The sequence below is a fragment of the Hypomesus nipponensis genome, chromosome 11 (assembly GCF_054491055.1).
Source record: "Hypomesus nipponensis isolate SF chromosome 11, ASM5449105v1, whole genome shotgun sequence".
NCBI lineage: Eukaryota > Metazoa > Chordata > Actinopteri > Osmeriformes > Osmeridae > Hypomesus > Hypomesus nipponensis.
Window position 1 is genome coordinate 20,632,678 of NC_140371.1, and position 23,266 is coordinate 20,655,943.

General features: G+C 40.8%; 2 protein-coding genes across 2 annotated transcripts; both read left to right on the plus strand.

Moving 5' to 3' along the window:
• Positions 1 to 8,885: 8,885 nt before the first annotated feature.
• Positions 8,886 to 11,099, plus strand: hmx3a (H6 family homeobox 3a). Its single transcript, XM_084709973.1, has 2 exons — positions 8,886 to 9,337; positions 9,696 to 11,099. Exons 1-2 carry the CDS (start codon positions 9,049 to 9,051, stop codon positions 10,304 to 10,306), a joined length of 900 nt encoding a protein of 299 aa, XP_084566099.1. The 5' UTR covers positions 8,886 to 9,048; the 3' UTR covers positions 10,307 to 11,099.
• A 5,121-nt stretch (positions 11,100 to 16,220) lies between these two features.
• hmx2 (H6 family homeobox 2) lies at positions 16,221 to 18,089 on the plus strand. Its single transcript, XM_084710179.1, has 2 exons — positions 16,221 to 16,599; positions 17,554 to 18,089. The coding sequence occupies exons 1-2, from the start codon at positions 16,332 to 16,334 to the stop codon at positions 18,087 to 18,089; spliced, it is 804 nt and encodes a 267-aa protein (XP_084566305.1). The 5' UTR covers positions 16,221 to 16,331.
• Positions 18,090 to 23,266: the final 5,177 nt, after the last annotated feature.

The window sequence follows — 23,266 nt, forward strand, 5'->3', positions numbered from 1 at the left end:
TGCCTCTGAACGCACAGTTGCCCTAATACGAGCATTTCACTCGGGCCACGAGAAGACCCATAATGGATGAGCCTGTCCATAGCTGGATAATATAGTGTGTCCACTGGCACTTCCTTAAGCACCAATGATCTGCTGGTCACATGTGAAGCAGAACCTCTCCACATGTCCACCATACGGCTCAGACAAAAGAAGACTTGTCTACTTTTTCAGGGTTGATTTCACAAACCATGCACACGTAGGCATGTCTGTGGGGACATTCAGGGATATTCATCAGCATGCAACAGTTGAAAATAAAACCTGACAAATACAACCAATAAGAAGTTGACTTTTCGGTTATTATAGGTTCTACAGAGAGATCTAGGTTTCATTTGTATTTATCGCTTATTTTTAAGTGATAAATAATCGCCTGAGTAGAACTTAATTGAGCCTCAGATCCAATCATGCTTGCTTAGTGCTATATTGCACATAGGCACATACAATGCATGTTTTCCTTCTTAGATTCCACAAACGTTACATCCTATATATATGCACTTTAGATGAAATGCTTTAGATAACTAAATGGATCTATTGGGACAGCGATTGAGTCCAAATAAAGAGTGGTCTCAATCGGACAGAGTTCCTAATGTGAGGGAAGTTTTAGATTAATGAGGGCTGTGCCCTTTGAGAGTATTGATCAAACCCAATCTAGCCAGGAACGATTTCCCATGTTCCCCTGCTGCTCTGTGTCCTATGCTATTCAATGACTCATGGCGCTAGCCAAGGGCCTTCCCCCTGTAGCTATGTTGTGTTTGAGATCAGAAATACAGTATGTCAGTCCACTTTGTACCACAGTACCTTTTGTATATTAAACGTTTTAGAGACCTCCTTTTAGTCCAAAATTATTACCATACAAACCCTCCCTGTTCTGGCTGTGGCCTAAGCACTATGTCCATGCCAAAGCCTGAACAAAGGCCCCAACCCAGGCCCACTGACCTGTTCCAGGGCCCAAGACCAAGGCCTGGTCCAAACCATTCGAGGCTTCGACCGACTCCAGACTCCATCCCCAGCCGCTGTCCTGGCTCCTGCAGGCATCGTTAGTTAGGACGAGAGCAGCACAGACCATAATAGGGGGGTCGGCTGACCCTTGACACTGCATCGATCCGGTGGTTGTGTCCAGCTGGGCCTTCCCAAACCCAGCCAGCTGGAGAGGTGTTTAAGAGGAACCAGCCCAGCCCCGATACGCTCCCCTCTGCGCTCATTAATTACATCATTTACCTGTGACAGTGACAAACCTGCAGCGCCACACCGCAGTTTATTAGGGTCACTTTATAAAACACAGGCCAAACACTGGAAAGAGTTTGTGTGTGTATTTGTGTGTCTGTGTGTATGTGCGTGAGTGTGCGAGGGGGTGGGGGTATACAGTAAGCTTGAGATTATAAGGATGGATGTGTCATTCTGCTGAGGAGTGTGTCACCTGCTTTATCTGGCTATACCATTAACTTTAAGTAAGGCAGTTTTGATGGATTAAATTTGAGCTGCGTGACAAAATTGCCTTTTTAACTGTTGAAAAAGTCGATAGAAATGGTTTAAAATCATTCAATGACACTCATAAACACCATACGATGACAAATGGAATGGCATGTTTTATGACTAAAATATAAATCCAGGGTATAACTTCCTCTGCTATCTTAGCATGTTTCTTACTGTGTCTATTCCAAACTATTATATTTGTCATGGTAACATAACACCCTTCTCTGTTTGCTTGTCACTGTGTTACCTTATGGTATCCGCATATATTTGTTATTTCTTGACCCAACTCACATCTACCATGTTTCTGCCCTCTAGAAAGCACCCTCTTAAATGTTTCTCTTCAAGCTTTCCATTTTACCCTGTCTCATATTTTCCACCTTGTGTAGCTCTTCATGTTCATCTACCTCTTATAATCCATGTCCTTCTAACCATGCAATGGCACCTTCTCTCCATTCTCTCTTTCCTCACATGGCATCCCCATAATCTATATGTCACCTTTTCTCCATGGCTTGGCCCTCTACACCAGCATTTCAGCCCGGGCGCAATCGAGAGTTGCGACCTACACATGTAAAAAAAACTGTCTTTAAGACGTTTGAAATGTACCAAATCTGCTGTAGGTTGCACTGGGGGGAAATAAGCAGCAAATGTAAGTAAGCATGAAATAGTTTTTCATAAATAATCCAAATGACAACAGGCTTTCTAATGGTGTCGGGGGGCTGTAAAAGAATATGTAGCCAATTCCGTCCCTATTAAAGTGAAATGGAAAGCCAAATATATAACAGTGCTGATGGAAAAGTTGCATTCCAGAGGCTGAGAAATGAATTCCTGGGAGGGTGCAGGGAGATTGAGGGCACAGGAGGGAGTCGGTGGTGGTTGTTGGTGTGATGGTGCTGTGGAGAAATGGGGGAGTTCCACAGTCAAGGCCTTTTCAAGGGGGAAAATAAATGCCCCACACATGAAAATCAATTGGTCAATAATTGTTCCCATTTTCCTGTGTATGTGCAGGTAAGCAACCCTCATCTTTTATCGTGCTATGTTGATTTGATTTGCACTTATGTTTTTACAAATAATCAATGCTCCATTTTGACTGGTTAATAGAGAAGCCTATAATAGCATACCTACTTTAGACAGGAGAAAAATGACGAAGAAAGAGGTACACTATTGACAGAAAAGGAACAAGTACTGGTATGTATGACTTCAGCAGAGCTGTGCATGTGTGTGTGTGTGTGTGTGTGTGTGTGTGTGTGTGTGTGTGTGTGTGTGTGCCTGCCTGTGTGTGTGTGTGCATGTGTCCCTGTGTGTGTGTGCGCTTGTGTGTGTGTGCCTTTGTGTGTGTGTGCACGCCCGTGTGTGTGTCTGCATGTGTGTCTCTGCTCAAGTTTCCTGTCATTAGGCAGTCCCGACAGCTGCTGGAAGAGGCAGAGGACACATGCTAATCAGGCGCCAGTGATAGCACTCTTTACCAGACTCTTTAAAGCGACAGGAGAAAGAGAAGGAGAGCACACAAACACCAATTACTGTCTTTCACAAGGAGGGGGCAATCATGCATGGTGTGCTGGGTGATCTTGTACTTCTTGTACTGCAGTTGTATCCACGGCGATGACATGAGTGTTCGTGTCAGGTAAACACCAATTGTGTGTCAACTTCATTTCCTGCCACAATAGAAAGAAAAAAAAAGGGTAAAGCTTGTTCCGGAATACTTGTCTGTCAACAGAGGCATATAATTGTGCTGAGGATTTCTGGCTGAGTGTCTACAGGGTTTATTGCTCTGACATAGACAGGGACTGTGGTGCTGATTGGTTGATTCACCAATAGTGGGGCAGTTTCATTGGTCAACTGATTGATATATATATATATATATATAGATAATCAGTAACTGTCCCTTCCTAAGTCATGAGGTGATTCTCCTTCTGTTTCTTTCGCTGACCAAGTTTAGATGAAATTGACCCCAACCATCTATTTAGTTCATGCCGATGAGAAGATCTTGTTTCTTTTTAATGATATGTATGGCAGTCACATGTTCGCTGCAGGCCACTGGTTCTGTAAGGGCTCAGTCCTGTTGATAGGGAAGTGACCTGAGACACTTCTCTAGTGAGTGGGACTCATCCATTCCAGTCTCAGCCCCACAATGGGCTTGCTACCCCCTGATTGTCCGAATATAAGATAACACTTTCCCATTCCTCTCAGGATCACATCCTTGATACCAACGTCTCCTTAATTATGTAGAGCCACAGGGAGATAATCTCTCACAGCATCTAGCCTCGAGAACATGGTGACATTGAGTCAGTGGTTCATTGGCTCTCTGTTTCAAAGCCTGTCTGGGCGGACCTGGGCCTGTACAACGCCACTGGACTTCTATCTCAGTGTGGTGGTCGCTCCTTCTGATAGGGGATTACAGATTCGTTTTCTGTCCGTGGAAACAATTTGCTGGTTTCATTTAGCTGCAGACCAAGACCTCTTTGGTGGTCTTATAGCTGTTTTTCAGATCAATTCATTAAATAGTCATTCGTCTGACTAAAGAGGGCTGGAAAAGGGGTATTTTTTATTCGTTTTCACTCGGTTGAATAGGTCGCCTGGGTCACATTTAGATATTGTTAAGGGGCTTTGAATAGCTCCCCGAGATTTTCCAAATGACCCGCGATAATCAGGTCATTAAAATGAAACCATTCTACACATCTGACACACTTTCACTATCGCGTCATCTGAATAGGCATACTCGCTTTCTCAGCAATAGAGAAAGATAAAGTTGGTTGGCTATATAACTTTGTTACTCTTTATCTGCATTAAAAACTAAATATAGGGAGTAAGACAGCAATATGAGGGTAAAATGTTCTGTCAAAAGTGTCAGTACCCGTGTGGAAGTACCCGATTTTTTAATTCATCCCCTGAGACCGGATAAGTCTATCAATCTGTTAAATTGGAAAGCCATTAGGTGCCCTGGTTTATGCGTTTCAAGCTGTTAACTAGAAGCTGATTGATTGTTGTTCCTTTGATGGGATATGCTGATCTAATCTCACTGTGCTCGAGTTTGCAATAAATTACACAATTCATTTCCCCATTTAGAGGGAGAAAATCACAGCTCCAGGCATGCCTGAGTTCCGCAGGCAAAAGAGCAGGGGACCTATTTTATAGTGCCATTTAGCTAGCAAGCTTTCAGCAATCGTAGCCTTCTCCTCACCCCCCCCCCCACTCCAAAAAATCGAAGCATAATCAAGGTGTATGTTTAGAAAATTTATTGTTATAATTTTCTCCCATAATCTCTTTCATTTTCCAGCCACCGCCACGGCATAGATCATCATCTAAAAAGAGAAAATGGATAGCAGTTTAAAATTTATCGGTCTTTGATTCTCAATTATACGTGTTTATGACTTCATCTGTCTTCAGTGACTTCAACCTTTTCCATTATGGTGGAATATTATTTGTACGGAATCCATTAAAGTCACAAGGCAGGCCTCTAATGGTGGAGCTGCAGCGATTTGCAGAGGGAAAAGTTTTTGAAAGGTTGGCTTTAGGAAAAGCGCAGCTGTTATGACACTAGAAATTGCTTTATTGATGGTCTGCTCTGCTGCCTGTGCATTTGGCCATTTGTTACTCGGCCCATATCTATATCTCAGACTGACACTGATGAGAACCTTTCTGTCGCCCGCACCAGATTACCCAGTTGTAATGACATGTCGAGTCAGGTTGGGTGCAGGCGGGTAAAATGCCCAGGCTCAGTGTCGAATCGGTCCAGTTTCTCCAAAGCAGGAAGTTGATATGGAAACTGGAAGCCTGTAGGGTTCTGTCTAGGTTGGTCGTAATGGTGAATTAGGGCTACATCGCTCTGACAGTGTCCATCAAAACTCCACAGCGGTCATCATCTCTACAGAGAAACGATAATGGGAAAGACGGAGTTATAAAGATACAGAAGTATAGATATAAAATGTGAGACGTATAGAAAGAGAAATGCCCATCTCAAATGCCCACATCTTCGTATTCCCTGAGGTGGAAGCTCAGACGCTGACTAAGAGTGATAGGTGCTCAGTCGGGTGTGGCTTCAATTACATTAATTCACATTCTCTTCTCTCAAAGGCTTATTTCAAATCAACCGAAGACGCACGCAAACAGCCCTAGCCGTGACTGTTGGAATTCCCATTTGTTCCCATCGTGTCATCTTTGCAGACACAGCCTCGGTTTATGCATGTTCCTGCTCAAACAGGAAGTGCCGAGTTTTGTCACTCCAGAGCAAACATCATCTCCCAACCTTCTGAATGACATTGAGACCCTTAATCCGCCTATTGGCTGGTCTTGACGCAGGAGGGCAAATGAAAGTGGCAGACACCTTCTTACTGGGTTGTAACTCAGGCCTCGCCCGACCACTCACCAATCAATACCGGCACAATCCCAATTAAGGCTTCTCGGGTCATCGAAGGGCCACCTATTCTTTTACAAGTTAAATGCAAGTCTTAAATGCAGCCAATCGCAGTGACCTTCGGTTGTTTAATGGTTCGTTCAAACGGAAATTACCTTTAAACGTGGAAAGAGTTCAGACTGGTCAGGTTCCACCGGACTCATGCATTACTGTAGGCCTATACGATGGTCAATCGTTAAATGTTCTTCACATGAAGAACATTTGTAATTTCCTCAAAAACATAGCCTGCATGCATTAGAAATTTCAGGTCGGCCTAATACCTGGCACTAATGCCTTTATTTGATAGGTGTGGTTATTATAACTGTTCAGTAACTAAAGCTCTCAACAGGGCTCAGATATTTTGGAGATTTTTTTTACCTGCATGTCCATTTTTTCAAGTTTGTTTTTCGCTCTGTGCTTTCACCATTAAATCTATGTCTTTTATCACAATCTTGACCCGCAGAAAGGAATTCTCACAAGATATCAAAACAAAAATCTATATTTAATATGGGAGCAATTACAAATCAGAGTTGCCTTCACAGGGCTGGTGTCACCAAGCCTCGTGTTTTTCATCATATAGGTCATTAGACGATGATGGATGTAAACCTATAAAGTATCTAAACTGGACCTTTTAACAAACCATGAGCAATACTATCATTTCTCTAATAGAACCTGCTGACCGTGTCATTCCCCACTGCCATTTGTCATTTTCCTCGTGAAATAATCAATATCTAGGCGCTTTGAAATAAATAATATAAAAGTACGGGTAGCCTACAGGAGGGAAATATACTTAGTGTACACGAAGAAGCCCGTATTAATATTGCCTCGCAGTTTATGCATGGGACCGCTGTAACATGTCTTTATAATCAAGGCTATGTTTATCAATTGCATACGTTTTTAAGATGCTGGTATTGCCTACCCATATTGTCAATGCTTGTAATATTATGTCCAAGCATGTAACATATTTTATGGATGTATGGTCTACTTTTACTCCAGTGGAATACAGTAAATGTGGAGACTATAGGGTTCATTGACTTGCCAACAGGCACATGTTTACAACATCACGCATGGATAATAATGCCTGCGATAATAAACAAGAAACTAAATACGGTAATTACGTCACAGGATATGAGCACTTGAGCACAGGTCTAAATGAACATGTTAATTACTTCAAGTAGCTTTAGCATATTTGAGGCCTCGTGAGACCATAAGCACATGGAAAAACTCCATGCCACTCAATACAGCTACCTTTATCCTGTAATGTATACCGTCCACTGACGTTTTTTTACATTAACATACATGTTGACTGTGTTCCTCTAAGTAAAAAAATAAGATTGTCATCTCGTCTAAAGGCAGGTAAATGGAATGATGACGATGACGAAAACAATGATGACAATGTAAAATTACTAATGAATTGAATGTTAATCTGGTGGAAATCTAAACAATATATTGGAGCAGCATTTAATTCCTGCAAGAAAGCAGTTCAGACACTTGCAATTAGCTTTCATCACCCACAGAGGACGCTGTCTCCTCGTTATTCATCCAGCATTGGACACGAACTAACAAATCAATTAATATCAATCAATGAATATACAAACCGCATTTACAATGGCTTCAATCTGAGGAGTGAATTAACTAAATCGATTAGGACAAAATGAATGCGTATGCGACCCAGGAACATTATAAAAGTGGCATGCTCTGAAAATCAATGAAATATGATTATAATTGGTCATTGATGACACATTTTAATTACAGTACTAAATTAGTTATTTGGGCAGTGATTAAACATTTTTGTGGCTGGATTAAAACAGGATTTTACAATTTTCAAGTTTTGCATGTGAAAACCATGTTGACACATGGGGAACTTGCGGGGCTCTCACTGTACGACACTGGACCTCATTATAGTAAAATATTTGATTGTGTTCAAATTCTAATTAAATAAAATAATTAATGAGTAGGCCTACGTCTACTTTGGAACTGATAGGCCTATCCTCTCTATGTCCTTTCATTCGAACTAAGCGTATTTTTTCAAGATATACTAAATCGGTGTTTCCTCGTTGTTGCAAACCATAGTTCTGTTCAACCCCCGATATCCAACCCTCCATGTTAATTCATGGTCAGAACTAAACCAACATGCATTGGAACATGAAAGCAATATCGGCAATCGTGGGAAAAACAATATGGGTAACATACATTTTATATTTAGTCTACAATGTAGAGTATTCGGCAAATTGGCACAGTCTGTGAGGGAAGTTTATTTATCGTAAGATAAAGAAAGTAACCTATACTCGGCTATTCCTACTCTATTAAGCAACAATTTAGTTGACTATTTGAAACTTTTATAGAAAAAATATATTAAAAAATCAAAACAATAACAACCAAGAGAACTATATTTGACTGATAATCTTCATTTTACCATTGAAAGTTGTTTTAATAGCCTAATAAAAATGTGTTGTTTATGAAAGAATAAACTGCAGCTTATTGACCTAATTCAAGACTATAGCTGCTTGATGGGAGTCGTTTACCCATTGTGGCACTATAGACGCTTATCCCAAACCTTTCCTTTTGTGCTAACAACCCTGTCCTCATTTGCTACCTAATTGGACTATATAAGACCAATAACACGCGAGCATTTACTGCCTACAGCCAAAGCGCAAAGTGTAGAGAGGTTGGACTTCGTTGTTATCCTGCACTCTCTCTATCTCCCTCTCTCTTTCGCCTGTTTCTCTCTCTCTCTCCGCTTCCGATCTCTTCCTTAATCCCATTTGCCATTGTACGTGCCCAATCGCCGTATACTTTCCGCATTTAACTTGGATGACATTTTTATTTCATCATTAGCATCCGGCGCCAGACTGACGCTGTGGACATGGTTGCGTTTTGACCAAGGAACACACAAGACTGGGATGCAATATTAATATAAGCTATAGGCTATTTACTTTCTGAGTAAGCTATTTGACCAAAGTGTATTTTTTTTTGACGTTCTCGTCAGCCACCTATCCACGGAGGCATTGCGCATTAAATATCTGAGAGAAGGGAAATTAACAGACGTCAAAGCCAAACCATCGACTGTTTGTGAGCAAGCTTTGTTGTTGGCGAGTTAAGACTGAATATTTACTTCTTTGCATTCGGATCGCAAACATCGCACAGCCATGCCCGAGACGGCACCAGAGACGTGCGCTACAGTTAAAGACTCCCCTTTCTTCATCAAAAACTTGCTGAACTGTGATAGCAAACCGTCTAAACCCAAGCCTATTTTTGCCTCGACAAAAACGGCATTGGAAGGTGGCTTTTCCTTCTCCCACGTCGGGGAATTGAACTTTCCTCGCTTCGAGTTACCTACACAGAGGTTTGCACTACCGGCACACTACCTTGAGCGAGCTTCAGCTTGGTGGTATCCATACACGCTGAGTGCGTCCAACCATCTACACAGGACTGAAGGTAAGTTCATACACACATGGAACTAGTGGAAGTTTAATTAATTCGATTCAAGTAGGTGAAACATGTACCATATTGATTTTGTGGAAATGAAGTTGATTACGCTACAGATTTATTGTGTGGGTGCATGCTTTGATCACCAGTTTTCATAAAATTAAGTTATCTTGAAATGTATCCATGTTTAATATGCTCCACAGTAGACAAGCCTGTGCTTTTTATTTTATTATAATATTTTTACCATGACAGTAGCCTATGAGCGGTCAATGCTATCAAGGAAAATGTAGTCCATTGTTGTTTAGAATTATTAACAGGGGCAACATATAAAGCCACGTTTATAACATGTTTTTCCTGTTCCTTTTAGTTGCGGCTAAAGCAAGTGCGAGAGACTCCTCTCCAACCTCCGGCACAGACCGCGACTCGCCAGACCTGGTGCTCAAATCCGACCCAGACGGTAAAGATGACGATGACAACAAAAGCGGCGATGAGATTGTTCTCGAGGAGAGTGATTCAGAGGAAACAAAGAGGGAAAGTGGGGTAGATGACTGGAAGAAAAACGAGGACGGCGCGGACAAGAAACCTTGTCGAAAGAAGAAAACACGCACTGTCTTCTCTAGGAGTCAGGTGTTCCAGCTGGAGTCCACCTTTGACATGAAACGTTACTTGAGCAGCTCCGAGAGGGCCGGCCTGGCTGCTTCTTTACACCTGACAGAGACCCAAGTTAAAATTTGGTTTCAGAACAGGAGAAATAAATGGAAGAGGCAGCTGGCAGCTGAACTGGAAGCTGCCAACCTGAGCCACGCTGCAGCACAGAGGATAGTGCGAGTGCCCATCCTCTACCACGAGAGCTCGGCCTCGGATACTGGAAGCGCGGCGTCCAACGTGCCTGTGAGCCAGCCGCTCCTCACATTCCCTCACCCTGTCTATTACTCCCACCCTATCGTCACCTCCGTGCCGCTTCTCAGACCAGTCTGAGAAAATACCTCAGTTTAAAAAAAATAAACAAACAACAACAACAAAAACTTTACAAAAATCAGTCACTAAAATAGCCTACATAAGACATATTTTTGTAACAAAAAATACGACGGAGAGACTTTCTTGGAAGGGGTGAATTTCTGATAAATTCCAAAGTTCAATGTTTAACATACACGCCATTTTATTAGTAATAATATTATTATTGTTATGTGACCCTTCAGTTATCAGTGTAAATATAGCCGTGGTTTTCATTTTCCTAGAATTATCTCGGATTCAGGATAAAACATGCAAAATACCAAATTTATTAAAGTGCAGCATAATTTACAACAACGGGAGCAGATTTGTAGGCTATTTTTATGTGAACAATTACATTTTGATGTGCAATACTGTAAACAATGTACAGTGAATTAACAGTTGGCATAAGCCTATGTCCTAGCCTTCTCCTTTCTGGCTGTTTTGGAACATGGACAAGGCCACTTGGGCAAACTATCGAACTGGTTTAAGGATTCTATTTCATGAAGCGCGTTTACAGGGGACAATCGAATACACTATTTATGTACAATATAAATTCTGCTTTATGTTTATTGTAGGCCTACTAATTCCCATTTGGCCTATATTTTGTCGACAATTTGACTTGTTAGCACTCTACCTTTATCTGAAATATCACGTTGTGTTTGAATCAATTACGTGGTGTACAAATGTAAATGAATATATTTAATCGAGTTAAGGAACTGAGCAATCCATTTGTGCTCTTCCTTTGTACAGTAAAAAAGAAAACCTTTTTGATATTGTATTGCTGAAATCTGATGTGAAATAAATGGAGATTATTTCATACCTTCTAGGGTACATCTTACTTCACATTCTCAAAAGCCACAGGTTATTTTAGGCTATTGTTTTGCAGGTGGCGTTACTTCCAATACCTCCATTTTATCTGGCTACCAAATATTCATTCATAATACACATTTGTACATGATTTCCGTTATCTGTAACGTATTGCTTTACATTCGCATGACATTTTTATTCAGTCACTGCAATATAGGCCTATAATTCAGATTTTTTTCCAAACCAGGGGAACATTTACCGTCTGAACTATCGTGACCGGATATCAAGCATAGTCTTCCCGCTATGCTACCTGTCTCACTTTGATTGTCTTCTCAAACTTCAGTCATTTTTATCAAGCTTGCTTCTTTAGTCCTGATTGGGCTACAGTTTACATCATATGTTTAACATTCAGCCTACATAATTTTAAGCATTAAAAAGTGACTTTTCATGATGTTTTAAGTTTAAATGTGTTTCGTATTTTAGAATATGCAGGCTAGTAGCCTATGTAATCCGTAGTCAGCTCAAGTTATCCAAATGTACTCAAACGAAAACACAAATACATTCATTTTGATATTAAACTCCTGATGTATGGGAAGAACTTCAGCAGGTGTGTCATCGTAATCAACCGTCTGTTATACACTTTAAAACGTGGTTTTACATAAAAAAATGGCTCGGTCAATTAGATGCGTAATTGCCACCATCTTGCCAAAATTATAGGTAATGTATTCAAAGGAGGAAATTGCTGTTGAGTATGACAGCCACTTAACCATTTGTGTGTGCGCGTGCAAGTAATAGTGCTCGCACGTGGGTTAGAGCACGCGTGTGGGTGCGTTCAAGCATAGTTTACACACTAACTTGCAGTGTTTTTATTTATGTTTTCGGTGCATCTGACCGGTCACACAGTTAATGCACCATGCCGATTTTTTTCAGTTGTCGGAACTAACCTAAATACTAATTTATGTCGTTATTATTAGAAAATTAACAGTAGGCCTCATCAAGTCAACTCCACTTAGGTGAACTCTGCCTATCAACACTGTGCTATTGCATATACCACAGTCAGGTTTTAAGGAGAAGGCCCACGCACGTGGACTTCAAGCAGCCTAGGTAAAATACACCATATATTATTTTCAATACTAATGCACATAATGTTCCTGTTAAAATAGAAATGTTCATTGTCTTGAAAAAAGTGTATTTTTTACTATTGATTTACGCATGCACTGGCAACGCATTGGCAAAACGGCCATCGTGTTTTACGACGACACTTTAGCCAGCCTACATTCAATGTCAAGTATAGCCTATAAGCTCACCTTCAGACATAGCCTTGTTGAGTCTATTTACATTTTATAACAATATCGCAAAGCACTGTCGCGTAAATCGTTGTAACCAGCTTAACTGCAAAAAGACTAACTCTGTTTTGGTCTAGGGCCTATGACAAGTTGTTGAAAACAAAACATCTGGTATTTCTACGACGACCAAAGCACCAGACAACACATGCAAATATAGTCTGATATTCACTCTCGTATTGACGTATTATATCATGCAAACTGAATATGGCCCCATTAAAGCCAATTAATAGATTGTCATTGCGCTCTTCCCCCAGAAAGTATTGATCAGAAAATGTCTGAAAAATATTGTTTAAAATAAGGACAGCGTTCACGGACAGTTAGGGCTAGGCTTTTGACCTTGGTTTGCGCGCATAAATTGAAAAAATTACCACTCGATAATTTCCATTTGTACGACATTTTTATGTTAAGGAGAAGGGGCGAGTGCAAAAATCAGATAAAGTATGGACATGACGGACGTGGCCGCAGGCAGCTCAGTGTATTACATTAAAATGGAAAGTTGAGTGGCTGATTTTAAGCACAGCCCATCATATAGGCCGACTATAGTGCCAGTTTGGATACGCGCGCGGATCAAGTGGCCAACCGCTTTTGTAATTTTAGCCCTCTTGTTGCTGGGCATCTGTCTGCTCACGTGCGTGAGGGACAAATAAAGTAGACAACTTTTCCGAATGCACGCACACATCTGAAGATATTCTGTCACTAATAGAATATACTTGGATTTGAACATTTAATGTTTGGCAATGTAGGCTATTATCGAATATAATTGAAAATTGACATACTGCTATATAATACAATATATTCTGGAGCCAACACGAGATTGAACCATCGTTAAAAGTAAGAAACATGTTCTAAGTGGGCCTATAGTCACACTGGTGTCATGTTGTTAGTTGACCCACATGCTGAATTGGCAGTGTGTGGTCACAGTTAGTCAGTACCCACAACATATCTGACACTTCTGAGACAGAAATCTTCTTTATTCTATCCCATTTGCTTTTGTGATTGAATGTGAGCATCCGATTTTCATCAAAGTTCTATTAAGTGAAACATAGGTTGCAGGGCACCGTCTGATTGGAACAGTTTAAATTTTAATTGTGTTTTTAATTTGACATATAGTTGCTGTGAAGAATGACACCGAAACGCCGACGGGCGGTCGATTTTCTTAATTTCTCCCCGAGGAATTGATGAGTCTATCAGGGCAGTAGATTGGAAAGCCATTAAAACTCAATGGTTAGGTTGTTAATTGGAACTTGATGGATAGGAGCCCTTGGATGGGCTATACTGATCCAATCTTCCTGACTTTCTGTTTTCCAATAAATTACCCAATTCATTTCCAGACTCAGATTACATAAATCGTACACCTCCAGGGCTCGCGCTTTCTGCCTTGCACTTATAAAAACCCTCTTTCTCCTTCTCTCTCTCTCTCTCTCTCTCTCTCTCTCTCTCTCTCTCCCCTCCCACACACACAGACACACAGACACACACACACACACATGCACACATTGGAAAAAGAAAAAAGACTGGAGCCTCGATCCTTGAATGAAAATCGAAACATAATCAACGTTTATACTTACAAAATTTATTGATATCATTTTCTCTGGTAATTTCCTTATTCTAGAGCTGGACACACCATATATCATAATACACACGTGTAAGGGTCTTTGTTTAATATTTATCGAAGCTTGATTCCTAGATCAAAGCTGCTCATAACTTCATGTCTTTTCTTACTAAGACCTTTCTCCCATGGTAAAGATCGTGTTCTATATAGCGACAGGCATGCCATGCAACAGTTATTCTTTTGATAGAGCACGAACTTAGACCTATAGTCCTACTATCACTGGGCGTAGGCCTGAAGTCTGGATACATGGTCACGAATTGGTTTTTCGCAGCAGAGGAGAACTAATGTTGCTCCCTATCAATATTCATATTTTCTATGTTGGAACTACATGTAATGTGGCCTAAACATCGCAGAAGAAACAAGTCTAAAAATACATCACCACTGTTAACAAAGTATTTATTCTAAAAAGACGGCAAAAGCAATAAAAATCTACCCATTTACTGCAGATTTCACGCGTTTTGTGTAGCCACCGTACATCCAAGCTTATGTCCTCATACATTAGAGGCTATATCTCTTGTAAATGGTCATCTCAGTGGGCATATGCGCCTAACAGATGCTGAAAAACTAATGTCCCAAGCACATATAAATGGCCTACTACAATCCATGCAAACAATATTTAAAACAGAGTCAAAAGCAGGGGTCATCATCTAACTGAGTGTTGAGGGTGCGGGCGCTGACATGATGATTAAAGTTCACCATTTATAATGTGTCTAGGGTCTCAGAAAGCAGTAAAAAGGGATAATGCGCTAGGACCGCGAACTCAAGCCCCGCAGCTGCCCTGCCTGACACGGCCACGGAGAGAGAGAGAGCGAGGAGGGGGGACAGAGGTGGGATGCGCCCCCACCCTCCAATCAATTAGTCAATCAATTAGATGGCCCCCACTCCGTGCGGCAGCGCGAGATTAGCTCAGTAATTATCAAATTAATTCTTAATCGCATATATTGGACATGGGAAGACTTTATTATTTCCTAGAGTTTAGGCCCCTGCAGACGATAGGCCTGTAGTTGTATTATTCGCCTACAAGCAAAGTACTGCATGATGCTTAGGATAATACATTACATTATATCATTGTGCAGTTCGTATCTGTTGACACCTAATAGCCTAAGCTTTGCATATTGTATCACTTTACTTCGAATCAACCTAAGAAATAGCAAAAAAAGTAGGTTTAGCATGTAGGCATGTGTCATTCATCCACACTTAATACAGGGATTTCCATCACTTTGTGATGGTCGTAGACACATATCTCAGTTTTGCTGAGTTATGTGAAAGTGACAAATGATGATGATAACGACGACAAGCAAATTCAGCCATTGCGAGATGACACGACTCTGATAGCCTGCAACCGGTCCTCTCCTGGCATACCCTACTCGAGATTAACTGTCATCTGGCATTTATCAACGATTATGTTCGGATGTGAATCTATTGATTACAGAGTTCACATATCTAATTGTTTTCAGAGACAGGAAAATTCGTTTTTAGAATGCTGGGGCCGTCTGTTAAAGTTGGAGATTCTGGGATTGTATATGAGCGTTGTTTTGAGTAAATATAACACAGCTTGTTATTTACATCAATGATAAATTACAACCCTGGAGGATCAAGCTTTTATAAAAAACGATTCTATGCTATATGTATAACTGTTAACAGCTAACAATTGTGCATGCATGCAGAATATCATTCAATATAAATCCATAATTAATGAATGTTTAATTAACATACTGTATATAGCAACGTTTCATGGAATCATGACACACACACACCTAGCAACGTTTCATGGAATCATGACACACGCACTCACACAAACACACACAAACACACACAATGTGCTACAATGTTTTGTTTCTAATTTCTCAGCCGCATTGCCTATTTGTCTCTGAATTTATATTCATGCTAAAATAAACTAACACACTCGCTTCACTCATCCTATATTGAGCCGTGACATGGCTTTGAAATTTCCGGGCTTAGTTTGCGCGTGTGATTGGCCCACGAGGAGCTTACCTACATGCAAATGAGGCAACGCCACAATGCTGTCTTTGGTCCAGAGCGCGTGGAAGTAGTGCAGGAATACATTCATGTTCCCTGAGCTCTAGGAAAAAACAACGCTAACCCCATCCCCATAAAAAGAAGCTATCTAAAAACATATACTTTTCTCAATTCCTTTACCCAGGTGCAAGCGTAAATTTGAGCATTGATAACCGAATAAAATACAATCTGAAATCGAACTTATATTCACTGTTATGAATCGAGAATGAGTAACACAGAAGACAGCGGAAGCAAGTGCTCGTCAACCCCTATTTCCAGTTTCACTATTCAGTCGATCCTGGGCACATCGTCCGACGCGCCTCGGTCAGGGTCTAAGGAAAGCTCCAAGGGTCTCCTGCCGCGTAGACGCTCTCTGTCCGTGTCCTCTGAGGAAGAATGCAGCGGCGGGGAAGACTCTGCGGACTGTTTCTGCTCGGACCCTGGCCACAACGAACCATGCATCCAACATCAACCTCTAAATTTTTCATGTTTAGGTGAGTAAAATATCTGTAGATAAAAATAAAAAAAACTCTGTTTCAGCATTAGCCTGTAATCGCTGTCCATGAAATATGTCTCCTATCTCTTGAACAAATTATAAATTAGATGACAAGATAGCCTAATATTTATAACAGTTATAACAACACATTTTAAGGCATTTTTAGGATTTCAAAAAGAACATTGGATATTTAAACGATTTGTTTTTTAACAAGAAAGTAGATTGGTTGCGGTAGCCTATCTCTACTTATATGAGCTTACTTATTGTACCGCTAAAAGTGTTTATGTAGCCTATCTTACCGAACAGGCAAAAAGTAAAATAATCAACGTGATGTTTTTCACCTCATTCCACATTTGATCAAGTCTTCTAATTGATTATGTTTTCACAATGACAGCACTTACATATCGTCAATTGAGCGTTAAATGTAGCCTGATTTAATTAAAATTGTACACCAGGCATAGTCATATTGAATTGTTTATTTAAAAGGCACTTACAACCCTTAAGCAGTCGATGAATGAGTCAAAGTTCACGTTTAATGAACTCTTGTACAGAGTAGGCTAGGCTATCGAACAATTTTGGAACTTCAATTGGGGTGTTCTAAAAGCTCATTGTATAGGCTAATACGCCTACCTAATGTTCAATATAATTGTCAAATGTGAAAATAGATAGGCCTAATTGCGAAAAATTGCAGGCTTCAGAAATGTCTTTATTCAACCAGTTTTTGTGTGTTATTACAGCAGTGGCTGTAGTTTCAAAATATAATTTTAATTTCGTCTGAGACAGTGCATGTGTCGGATAGTATTTTCTGCTTTAGGCTACAGGTTAATAACCGTATAAATCACATGTTCATGTCAGCACTCAGTTATGCTGTTGACGTAGGCCTATTCAGAGATCATTTCGTGGAAGCAGCTGTTTGAGGTGTAATATTTTCCCACTTATCTCTTAAATGCAGGTAAACCAAAAGGACTTATTTCCAACAATGACGGGATTGCACGGCGACCGACTATGTTGCAGGATTACAAAGAGGAGCAAGAGAGACCATGCAATCAAATGTCACCGATATCTGAAGAAAGACAGGCAGACGGTGCAGACAAACAAAGTAATTCAGCCAAGAAGAAGACTCGTACCGTGTTCTCGCGGAGTCAGGTGTACCAACTCGAGTCCACCTTTGATATGAAAAGATACTTGAGCAGTTCCGAACGGGCCTGCTTAGCATCCAGTCTGCAACTGACTGAAACTCAGGTAAAGACGTGGTTTCAGAACCGCAGGAACAAGTGGAAGCGACAGCTTTCGGCCGAACTGGAGGCGGCAAACATGGCACATGCCTCTGCTCAAACACTTGTGGGGATGCCGCTAGTTTTCAGAGATAACTCGCTGCTTCGGGTACCAGTTCCAAGGTCTATTGCTTTCCCAACGCCTCTGTACTACCCCGGGAGCAGCCTTCCAGCGTTACCATTGTACAATCTTTATAACAAGATTGAATATTGACTCTGCTCGTGATAATTGTCCTCACAAATAATACATTATTACACAATACAAAACATTCTTATAGGACATAACCAGTCTATTATATCACTTTATTCTTTTTGGTGTTAAATATGTTTCTTATGCAGCTAACATGCTAAACAATTCAGAAAGTAACAGGCTTCCCTCCGTATGAAATACACCATGTGTATACTGATTTTGTACTTGCTTAAATAAGGATCCTGTCCCTGCTATATACATTTACGTTTGGCTTTTAAATACAGAAAATCAATTTAACATTGGTCAAGGCCAAAATATCTGTTATTGGAAAGACTATTCTATGCTTTCAAGGTATGGCAAGCAAATTCATAATTCATGCAGTTATGTTGGGCCTACTTAAGATGATGGTGGGAAAGGTACAAACTCGATTCTTCCATTGGAGGGATTTTTTATTTTTATTGTAATATAGACATACCAAAATAACCAACTCATTCAATAAATTTTCTATATCATTGGTCGGTTTGGTGTTATTGTATGGTTTATTGTATTACTAGTGTTCTTAATACGTTTTTATAAGACATCTGGAGAATTAGGTTGCATCTAAAACACTACACTGTTCTAAAAAACCTTGCTTTGAAACCAGGCCGATAGACCAACCTGTTCAACTGTCAGTCTTGGTCTAAATTATATTGTTTTGGTCAAATAGTAAGCATTTAGATGTTAGGGACCTTGGGAACTCTAAAATAGTCAAGTGTCAGCCATGATTGCTGCGAGTTGAAAGGGTGAAATGCATCAGGGGTGGTTTAAACCTAATAATGTAATATGATAACTAATTACGACAATTAGTATAGCTATTTAAATGTTTCATAAATAACAGATGAATCTGGCAGGCACACACTTTCTGCACATATGGAGAAACCATATACAGTGTAAACTATACTCTATACTCTACTATACTATACTCTACTATTAATACACTCTTCAGGATTATTTTACTGTCTAATATATCAACCAAAGTGAAGCCCTTCATGGTGGAACAGAGTTAACTAAAAGACCATCCAGGTCTAAAAGCAGGAAGCAAACTTTCTGAAAGAAAATAGATACACACACACTCAGTAGCCAATCAGAATCATGGCGGGACGTGCTGTCATTTGAAGTCAGGAATAAGCTACTGAAGCACGAAGCTTTGGAGGAGGAAACTTAATAAGAAGCCCCATTGTCAAAGTTCAGGACTCTCAGTGTCATTTTGTCATGCCATTTCTTTTCAACCTAGCACCGTATCAATTACAGCTACTGTGTTAACAGGCCAGCAAATGTTTTCTTAGTAAAAATAAAGCGACAATCATAACTACTTCATGAAATGTTGCTTAATATTCATGTCCTATTTTGTTTGTAGCTTTAGTTCAATAAGAATACGTTAAATCAAACTGTATTTCTAAATAATGCTCTTTAGCTACTCTAATCTCTAAAAAGTTGTTAGTAAACTATATTGTATGTGAAGGGGGATTAGTAGGATTTGACTCACTCACATGAATGAATTAGTAGATTCAACAGACACACACACACACACACACACACACACACACACACACACGTTGTACAGCATATAGTCCTCTGTCTCTGTCTCCTCATCCTTGTATTCTTTCTCGCTCCTCTCGTCCTCTCTCCTTCCACCTCACCCTCTCTTTCTGTGCTAATGGCTACATTACCCAGAAGCATCAGGACTAGCGAAGCTCTGTTGCGTTGCAGATTATACCTGACCCAATTTCTGCAACAGCCACCCTGTGTTCTGGGCAAATGGATGGTGTTAGACAACAGCAGTGATTTATGGGTGTCTCCAACGCCAGCAGAGAGTTGAGATGCAGAAGGATGAATTTGTGACGGATAGGAAAGGCAGGAAGGAGAGAGAGAGAGAGAGAGAGAGAAAGAGAGAGAGCGTTCATGAAAAGGGGCCAAATCTTTCGGTGAATGAAGCTGTTTATTAGTTCCGTAGCGGTCATGATGTCATCAGGTTTGACGGTTACATAGCGCTATCATGGATGGATGTTTGCGCACCGTTGACTTGTAGGAAATCTGCATCACCTGTCACCTGGGGTTGTTTGATTTACTGGGCCAGAGAAAGAGATAAAGAGGGATGGAGAGAGGTGACAAAGAGTGGAGGGATTGTCTCATGTCTGTCCTAAATGACAGTTGTGAATTACAAATTTTAATAGCGGGGCAATGAAAATGATTTGAAGTGGTTTTAACGGCAAAGAGACAGAGGCTAGTTTTGCGGTGAAGATTTGTTGAGATGATGTGTTGTGCCTAAGGATTCATCGTAGCTGCCTGCTAAAGTGAAAAGGAAGTGTAATTCACTTTGGGGGATAATTTATGATGGGAATACCAGAAAACTGTGGGTAATAGATGGAGAGAAAGAGAGAGAGAGAGAGAGAGAGAGAGAGAGAGAGAGAGAGAGAGAGAGAGAGAGAGAGAGAGAGGGAAGGAAATATTACATGCAAGAGCTTTCTTAGATCTCTTCTCATCGCCCAGAGCAAATAATTTACACTATTTCAATAACTTACCTTCTAAATCATCAATAGAATGTTACTCAGAATAAGCACATAACAGTGTATGTTATTCTTTGCCTCACAGTGTTACAGTCGCTACAAACCACAAAGTGCATGTTCTTGTTTTCCTGACAACATTCTTAGTATATATCTTCGATTTTTTTCACGTCTACTTTATAAACAAGACAATTTAATAACCCAGCTCTCATTAATGGGATTTCCAGTGGGGATGTGTGTATTTCTAAATTGGAGAAGAGGGTTTATGAAATACAACACCATGACAAGATACAGAACCATGGATCTGCCTCAAGACAAGAGTTTTAAAAGCGATCGCAATGCATTAAGCCAGACAACTCTCAATACCTGTTTTGCTCCTTAAATGAATTTGAGGAGAGCATAACAAGGTTCTGGAGTCCTGCCCTGTCATCCGCCTGACTTGACCAGCTCTTGTGTTTATCGGCTAATGGTTAAAAAGGAGAGCTTGGGACAGAAGTGATTTTTCATGATTCTGTTTTATATCAACTGGAAATGGAGGAGCTGAAGGGAAATCTTGTTTGCCCCCTCTCTCCCGGCCCCGCCTACAGCCTGCCGACAGAAATATTCAGCCATCCTGACAATGGCATTGACAACGTAATAGATGGACAGAACATAAGTATAAGAAATGAAAGATTGTAAAGCAAGCCGTTTCGAAGAAGAGTGTTTGTGCGAGCTACCAGGTAGTTCTTCAGTTATTTAATTTATGGTGCCATTAGGACTTAATGCAATACATAGTCATTTAAGCAATAGCTTTTTCAAATAAAAAATCCGACAATTACCTTTAACATTCTATAATGGATAGGGCGCACAATTTTGTGTTGTCCATTATGTATCTCTATGGATAATAGGCAGATTATCTGGAAGGCTGAAGAGCGACTTAGAAGAGCTCAACCCTGCAACAGTTGTTTCACGAAGACTCCTCCTTTCCCCCCTCAAGCCCTACCCGACCTCCCCCAATACCATCTCCCTCAGAGAAAACCTGGGAAGATAAAGCCTGTCATTATTCTATTAAAGACCTACAATTTTTGTAATGGGGCTTGCAGCAGTCGGCAGAAGTGCAGGCAGCTTCTTCAATATCCTGGACATTATTTGCTCGTTTAGTTAAATGATGTTTCTAATTCCCTCATAATTACTTGTAATGAGGCTGTCTCTCTCATTTTGACGTGTCTTCATCTTAATACAGAACGGCATCCTTTTTAGAGATAATTACCTCTCATGAGTCTGCGAGTGAGGCTGGGGTTTGTTGTGCGCTGCACACGCGGCAAATTGGCTTGTTTCCTGCCATCTTGCCTTCCCGCAAATTGGTAAATTAAGTTTCTCGGCTGGGGCATTAGAACTGTTGCGTTAGCTTTCCCGGCTCTCTTAAATGATCAGACCGGCTGACAGTTAGGTGCCTGCTGTTCCCTTTTTTGGGGGGGTCTAGCTGTTGTTTGTTTTGCTTGTGTGTCTGGTATCTTATGATTTAAGATTGTTCGAGGGTAGAGATTGCTGCACCTTCAGTGAGATGGGACATAAGTAAATTAGCTAATCAAATGATGCATGTTGTTGTATTCAACGTTGCATTCGTTTTCTAACATAATGGTTTATTTTCTTTATGAAAGACAGACCAATGATGCACATCTCCCATCCTTCTTGTTGACATATGGTATTCATGCCTGTTTGCAAATCAACTGTCAAAGAACAAAAAAACAAACAGTATAGGTTGCCAATCTTTCTGCTCTCACATGATCAGGATTTGTGAGATGAGATGTAAACCCAGCAAGCCGGGACTCTCTTGCAAAGGGCTTTCTGTGTTCAGCAGACTGGGTCTCTCTTTCTGTGTTCAGCAGGCTGGGTCTCTCTTTCTGTGTTCAGCAGACTGGGTCTCTCTTTCTGTGTTCAGTAGACTGGGTCTCTCTTTCTGTGTTCAGTAGACTGGGTCTCTCTTTCTGTGTTCAGCAGACTGGGTCTCTCTTTCTGTGTTCAGTAGACTGGGTCTCTCTTTCTGTGTTCAGCAGGCTGGGTCTCTCTCTCTGTGTTCCTCCAAATGGCTCCAATGGGATCTTGCAACCACAGCTGTGGCCCAGCAGACCTGCTCCGAGGTTTTCATTTCTAAGTGCTGAGGTGTCGCAGACAGTTTGGCTCTACACGAGCCTGTTACACGCCGATTAAAGAGGGGGGGGGGAGTGCTCCCTGGCGACCATGTACATTTACCCAAACCACAGAAAGGTCTAACGTTTACGCCTCGCCGATGACATGACCTTCAGAGCAGGGCCCTGTTGCTGAGCCATATACTGGAACCTGTCTTGCAAAGCCCTGTAAAGACACACACACACTCACTCGCACAGTTTTAGAGGCACACACACACAGGAAGGAATCATATCTTTCATATCGGAGAACACACCCTTAGCAGTGTCCTGTTCAGTTAGAAGATACTGCCATTACTGGGAAATGTATGAAAGGATATATGTTTGTCATGTATGTTGTGGGCCGTGACATGGTCTGGCCAGCTTACTGTCAAACTCACTAAATGATTATGAACAAGATACAAATATTTTAATTGCACAGTGCTGTATTTTGCCAATTTAGAGTCTATCATACTATTGTACACAAACACACAGATAAACCATTTTACAAAAT